The following is a 7,422-nucleotide window of genomic DNA, read 5'->3' as shown; positions in this document are numbered from 1 at the left end:
ACTTGGACCATACTGTCCTTCCAAAATATCCATAACCTCCCAATAGGACTTATCTTTTCATCTGAAAACACTTGCCAATCCCTACGGAACTTACTTTTAACTTTGCTAACACTTCTAGGCTTTATCTTTGTCTCAAGGCAGCCTAGTAAAGTAATTTAATGCTTCAACATAAAGGCCTTGAGTTCTCTCTGCTTAATACTCCAAGAGCTTATGATCATGGTGGATTTTCCTCATTGAGGCCAATCCCTTCAGTCACCTTTGTAGTGCTGCAATCCTCTTGTATTCTCAGAGAGCTATACCTATTAGTCATTAGCAGCTTCTATATCTCATTGTCATTTAGAGCTCTCTTGTTTTGTATTTGAACTTTCATCTTCTGCTTTCCTTTGGATCTTTGATGTGGTTGGAATGCCTCTTCTTTTTCAACATTCTATTCTGCTTTCTTCTGTTCTTTTTGTTGCTTCTGCTGCTTCTCAGCCAGGCTGTAAATGCGCATTATTGTATAGAATATTTATGGAACTATTCTAGAAAAATTACCAAATTGTTAGTGCTGCTAAATTATGTTCTCATAAATAGTAGCAATATTTGAGCTGTTGAATATACTTGCATCACCTTGAAAATGAATCAAATTATATTTATCATGTAACAGCCTTTCAAGGTGGGAAGATCATTTTGACACTCAAATCAAACTATGGGCGGTAAAAATGTCAAATTATTTACACCAGGTGGCCACTTTTGTGTTCCTTGCCTTTTCAAAATCAGACCTATCTGAAGAAAAGTTTTGAATTTTAAGCTTCTGATACCAATATTGAAAATGTAGCCAACTTTTAAATAAAGGACTGCAAAAGTCCAGCAATAGGACCGAAAGATCATTCTTAGGTCTCAAACTGGAAACCTTTGTTTAAGGATAGAAGTTGCCCTGTCTTACTGGTATCATTTTATAGTCCAAGCATTTCAATTTGAGGCATTACAAGCAGCTAGCTTATATATTATATAGGAAAATGAACAAGCAATCATCATAGTTGGAAACTCAACTTCAGATTTCAGTCAAGTTAATTAATTTCAATTTTATAAATATACATAAAGTGTAGAAACAAAGGGGAAAGAAAATATTTTTTTAGAGAGTGGGTAGGAAATATAATGGTCAAACTAGAACCAACAAGGGCCACAACAAAATTCTAATCAATCTTGTGGAAAACTCTATAGACTCTTTTAATAATATAATAACCACCATGGAAATAAGGAACCAGTGACTTATTTTAAAAGTTGTAAAACCACAATCCTGTTTGGTTTTCCAACAAGATCCTATAAAGTCCATAGTGAGTAAAATCCATGTACAGGAAATTTTGTCTTGTGTTGTCTGTATCTCACTTGTAGAGGCAGAAATTAATCTTCTTGCTGAAATAAAGTATAATCTGATGTTGCTTCGCTCTTGTGCACCTGCACGAAAAATGATCCCAGTTTATGAGATACACATGTCCCTTCAATCTCAAAATGCATATCTGTATCTCACTTGTAGAGGCAGAAATTAATCTTCTTGCTGAAATAAAGTATAATCTGATGTTGCTTCGCTCTTGTGCACCTGCACGAAAAATGATCCCAGTTTATGAGATACACATGTCCCTTCAATCTCAAAATGCATATCTGTGCACATATATCTATAGGGAATCATCGAAAAATGCTACTCAACAGTATAAACTTGTGATATTCTTTTCTGCATTGTGATATTCCTCGACACTTTTGGAGACTTAAATAAGCATAACTGGGAAGGTTATATCTCAAAAGTGTGTACCACTGATGCTGGTTGTATAGCTAAGACCAAGAGTAACTATTCAGTAAGATCTCTTGTTAACGGCCATTGTCCAGACAAGTCATATCAGGGGGAAGCCAAGGTACAACTGACTGAACACTATCCATTCTTCAAAGGCAAAAGTAATACTATATTACTACTCTATGTATATCTCTGAAATTGCTGTTGGACATGGAAACTAGAGCTCAGGTTTAGCTAAGTGCAGGTTCCACTATAGGATACCGCTAGAAGAATTTTTATCACCTTTAAAATACTTAAAGGGTCCAAAATTTAAGCTAGCAACATTGTAAATTTGATATAGTATCATGCAAAAGTCAAAACTGGATTATTTTTTTGATGACCGAGAAATCCGTCGGGGTCAGTGGCCTTCAAAACACGGGATAATGGGCTCGCCTCTCTACCCTTCTCCACTTAAAACCAAGCTTAGTCCGCATGACACAGGGCTTGAACCTGTGACTTAAGTCACAAGTCCCTCGACCTTTGCCGCTTGAACTAAGCCCCGGGGGCATGCAAAGCTGGATTATTAGTCACCTCATTGTTTGAGAGCTTCAGATACTAGGATATATACATCCTAGGCAACCAAGATTGTTTAACAGTTCTATCCTTCTTCCATATTTCTTATATAAACTTAAGCTATGATAGGCATAAAGCACTATGATTTTAAATTACATTCCACTCTATTTACTTTTCTTTTTATCTTTCTTCCATGTTTCTATATAGAATATGCAAGACAAGATAAAGTAAGCTTCAATGAAGAGATAACCCACCTCAGCAGTGCGTGAAGAACCTGTATGAAAAATAGGAACAAGAGATGTCCAAAGAACAGGGTCTGTTAAGGGATCTACGTTGTTGTAGTTAGTGAGAAGTGGTGCCGACAGGAGTGGAGTAAGTGGGTGCAAGTTTCTGCTAATAGATGATCCCCCGGGGTTTAGAAATGCAGCTCCAAGCCTCTCGCTTCCACTATCAGGACTTGATTTCTCAATCGTCTTCCCACGGTCGACTCTGTTGATAGTGCTTTTGTTTTCATTCTCATCATTCTCAACTTTTTCTTTCTTTTTAGCAACCTTCTCTAGTAAACTCTTGTATGCTGCAGATTGTGACAAAATGCTCATAGCAGACAGTGCGGAGCTTTTATGATTCTTTCTTTCTTGGCACACACCCAAACGGGGCATCTCATATGGTTCAGTCTGCCGAATTGATAATTCTGAAGCCCTAAGCTCATTATCAATATCTTCAGGACAACCAACCTTTGTTTCCTCTGACGTTTTCAAATGGGAATCTGTTTGACGAGCTTTATTACCTCCCCACCACTTGATGTAACTTGACAAGTCAATCTTTCTATCCATGCAGAAACCACCAATGTACTCATTGTTGACTGTTGCATCATCACCTTCGAGAAATTTAAGGATTTATAAGAGCTGACTTCAGCACTTGATTTGCTAACTAAATCCGTGGTCTAAAAGTTACTGTTTTAATACAAACTTCTTCTTGTATGACAAGAACTGCACTCACCATACTGTAGGCTGTTAAAGTAATCAGCTCCAGGCACACGACCAAATTGCAGATCCCATCGACTACATTGGATGCAGAGAAGAAAATACGGGAGACATTGTTAATGATGATACATCTAAAAAACCTTATGAAGAAGATCAAGAACCAGGAAAATAAGTAAATGTGGATGTGACAGGAGAATTGAACAGCATTTTGTCCTTTGTCACATAATTTTTTTAATTTACGAAGCCATATAAACACACACACATGATCTGTCTTAGCACACCTGGATAGAGGACGATATTTGGAGATCCCTCTGGAGAAACCGCCGCTCTTTCTGCAAAAATGAGTTTATGAGGAACCAGCAAATACCCTTCCAAGCACATGCATATGCAAACAACATACCTACCTTCTTAATGATGCAAGATAATCCTCTCTTGAGACATTTTGCATCTCTTCAAGGTCCCTTGTGTAATCTGTCACCTACATAAACGGTCAGCGCATTCAGTACATGAAAGTAAACTCAATGCACATCACCTAATACAGTTAGGAAACATTCGTAAAGGCTCCGTTTAGTCCTTTCACAAGAGTAAAACAGATCCAATATATAAATAAGTCAGGAATTAAGAGAATAAAGCAAGGGAAGAATTTGAGCTGCATCCTTGAGACGGGTAGGAGGAGGGGGAATGGGGCAGGGCAAGATGCTTGTATTACTTGATAAACTGAGAAACAAACCAATAACAAACATCTTACTGGGAAGTTAATGAGAGTTCCAGGACCCCAATATTTCAAAGCAGCAAGATCGTATGCTCTTGCTGCAGCCTCCTCCTCATCATACGCTCCTACAAGAAGTTTTGTTACAAAACAGTTTAATCTCCTTTTTTGTGCAGTACCTAAGAAAAGGATAAATCAAGGTACTCACCTAAGTAAACTGCCCATGCAGATCAAGCAGCAATAAACACCCCAAAGTCCATGCAATATAAACACTTTCTAAACATCAGTATTTTCACGAGAAACTGAAGCATTGAGCTGAATTCTGATCAGCATGCAATAGAAACAACAATATCTGCAAGAGAAACAAAGGGAAACACCTTGCTTTCCTTTCTTATTTTGGTTTTGATTCCAGGTACTTTTATCCCAAAGATGAGCTTCATAACGGCCAGTCCATCTATGCCTAGTCCCATAAATTAAAAACATAGTTCAAAATTTTTCCAAGAAACAAGAAAAATTCTTGAGGCAAGCAATATCTCGCTAAAAAAACAGCCAAGACAGAAGGAGAGTTCACATATACCATCTTATCTGACTCTAACAAATAGAACAAACAAAATACCCAGTCAAGAAAAGAGACAAAACCTTTAGGCCTTGATCTTCCATACTTACTCACTAACTATTTTATTAAAAGTCATAAAGTGGAAATTCTTCATTCCTTCTACATACTAAACCAAGATGTAAACACGACCAATGAATGATTCTAAATTCCATCAGCCTTTTTGTTTTACCTTACCTAAGGACTCAAATGGGGCAGGAAACTTTTCCCATCCCAAATTTTTTCAACTTCATTTTTTTCTCAAAGAAGGGAGGACGTAACCGGTAAAGTTGCTGCCATATGACCAGGAGGTCACGGGTTCAAGTTGTGGAAACAGCCTCTTGCAGAAATGCAAGGTAAGGCTGCATACAATAGACCTTTGTGGTCTGGCCCTTCCCCGGACCCTGCGCATAGCGGAAACTTAGCGCACCAGGCTGCCTTTCATTTTTTTTCTCAAACCAAATAAAAAATTCTACAAACACCTCTACTGTTTTTTTTTTAGTTTTTCCCTTCTTTAGCATTTCAAAAAGTGTATTTAGAATATAGAAACAAATTCAAATATCATAGAACGAGTTTATCATCTATAAGCAGGCTGCATTGGTAGACAATAGACATTTGCACACATGTTTCTGTCATACATGGCACGGTTCCCGAGTCCTGATACACTTCACCTCCCTATTTACAGCTATGTGCTCATCGCCATGTGTAAGTCAAGAAAGCTACCATGGGGATGTTGCTCGTTCACTAATATGCAAAATCCAAGATCCTAAGCTTTCTAATTCGTTTACTAGTGCTGGTGTCTTTCATATGGCACTGAACTGCTGAAAAGTGTTTCCCTCACTGCTATGTTAGAAGATTCATAGGTAGACCTCCATAAAAGGACCCAATTTTGGTCTGTCAACTCAGACAAGCTAAATGTAGAGAAACTAGATTCTTATGCAAATAAGCAAAAGAAAAAAAAACATATTTGCACATAGATACTCTAAAACTTCAATAAATCTGCAATTTGCCTTTTACCATCCCGTACCTAGTGACACCACGATAGATGGAGCTGCGCTTCCCTGCAGTACATGGGGGCATTTTGCTTATGCGCTCCTTGGCTGTACAACCCCTCTCTTTCTTTGCTTTCTTCAGTACTCTATACAGTAATAGCTGATCAGTCCCTATAGAACCCATCGCTTCTGATGTTTCTCCACCACCGACATCATTTCCACTGCTACCCTCAGGCTTGGCAGTAGGCTCAGAGGAAGGGGAAGCCATAAGCAGAGCTGTCCCTGTAAGAGAACATAACATAAAGGACTGACCAAAACAACAAAATCATAATTCAAGAATCTTGAGAGATTTAGATGAAGCTTCACTCTTTTGTCAATACCCAGCAAATAATAAACGAGCACCACTTTTGTTTAATTAATTTCATAGTGATGATGCAAGACAGAAATGGGCATCCATTTTTAATTCACTTCAGCTTTTGCTCAGATTTCATTTTCCTTAGAGCTACTTACAACTAATTTCAAAATTTTGAAACTTATACTTTTTTATCACTTGTTTGGTCAGTGTTGAGAAAAGCTAATTTAAAAATGTTTAGAAACCAATTTCTCATATGTTCAGTTCTTTTTCTTGAAATAAGATCGAAGGGGTAAATTTTTTTGTTTCCTCCCTGCTTTTGCCACCACCAAACAACGAAGGGGAAATGCATCCGTTCATTTTTGCCTTCATATTCTCTATGATCCTCGGAAATCTTATAAACAACAAAAAAGAGAAAAGGAGGCCTAAAATATTACACTTAAGGGTAACTTACTAGTAGTCGATCATTAAGGATGTTGAAATTTCAGAAGAGAAACCTTATTTGTAAAAAACATATAATCATAATTTAAGAAGAAATCAAAGCTCCGACTCATCATATATTTATAACTGTCCTTACACTTGATTATAAGGTATATTAGGGATATACTTGGTTAACTTCTTATTTTTGTTAAATCAAAAGTAACCAAATTTTCTTAGCTCAAAGCCTCTCTAGATTTATTCGGATATGTTATCCACGAAAGCGGTAAGCTTCATATGCTAATAAATGCCACACCATTACAATAATTTTATCTAGTCACTGAACTTTCTGCTAAAACATAGTATAATCCTGTAAGGAGCTCACCACACAGTCTAAATAGTAGTAGAATATATTGGGCTATAAGTGAATAAAGCAGCAAAAAAAAAAACGGAAAAAACCTAGCTTTTGTCCATCCCTCTTTCAAGAAAAATGCATAAACAGTTGAGGAAGTTTCTTATAGCTCAATATATCAAGAACAACAGACCCCATCTTCAGAATTAAAAACCCAAATATAATCAACCTAAAAGAAGACCTTTTTATCTGCACAAAATACTGAATTCAAGATACCAAGTGTACAAAATTAGAAGATACCTGAAGCAGACAGAACTAAAGAACTTTAATGAAGCTGGAAAATCAGAGTACCATTTGAAGCAGAGAGAGATAGAGATAGAGATAGAGAGAGAGTGTGTAGGGGCCGGCAAAGGGGCTACACAGAGGAGCAGTTTGATTTTCACCAGAAAGTGTAATGGGAGGAGAAGGTGAGTCAGAAAGACAATAATATCCTCAGTTTTGATTGGAAGATCCAGAAGAGTAGAAGTGGACAGGTTCAAACGGTTATGTTACAATTGAGGGTAATATAGGCATTTCTCCTTCTTTCAAAGTGTCGCAGTCATGAGACTCACCATGTGCACGTCAGGGACACTTGTCTAAAATGATTCCACCTCCTGCCTCCTGTCGAGGCACACACTCGATACTCTTTAGACAAAGTCACCCTGT

General features: G+C 37.4%; 1 protein-coding gene across 2 annotated transcripts; it reads right to left on the bottom strand.

The window, feature by feature from the left end:
• LOC109212517 (AP2-like ethylene-responsive transcription factor At2g41710) lies at positions 1,039–7,215 on the bottom strand. Of its 2 annotated transcripts, XM_019376180.1 has the most exons (11): positions 7,018–7,215; positions 5,632–5,878; positions 4,390–4,472; positions 4,221–4,229; positions 4,052–4,140; positions 3,708–3,781; positions 3,585–3,635; positions 3,320–3,381; positions 2,575–3,197; positions 1,511–1,579; positions 1,039–1,437 (listed from the first exon to the last, which is right to left on the bottom strand). In XM_019376180.1, exons 2-10 carry the CDS (start codon positions 5,862–5,864, stop codon positions 1,526–1,528), a joined length of 1,278 nt encoding a protein of 425 aa, XP_019231725.1. In that variant the 5' UTR covers positions 5,865–5,878; positions 7,018–7,215; the 3' UTR covers positions 1,039–1,437; positions 1,511–1,525. The 2 variants fall into 2 exon arrangements, with proteins under 2 accessions (XP_019231725.1, XP_019231717.1); XM_019376172.1 differs by having other exon boundaries at positions 1,039–1,579; positions 7,018–7,214.

The sequence above is a fragment of the Nicotiana attenuata genome, chromosome 2 (genome assembly GCF_001879085.1).
Source record: "Nicotiana attenuata strain UT chromosome 2, NIATTr2, whole genome shotgun sequence".
Lineage (NCBI taxonomy): Eukaryota > Viridiplantae > Streptophyta > Magnoliopsida > Solanales > Solanaceae > Nicotiana > Nicotiana attenuata.
The sequence above is the reverse complement of the archived record's forward strand: the minus strand, read 5'-3'. Positions and strand labels throughout refer to the sequence as shown.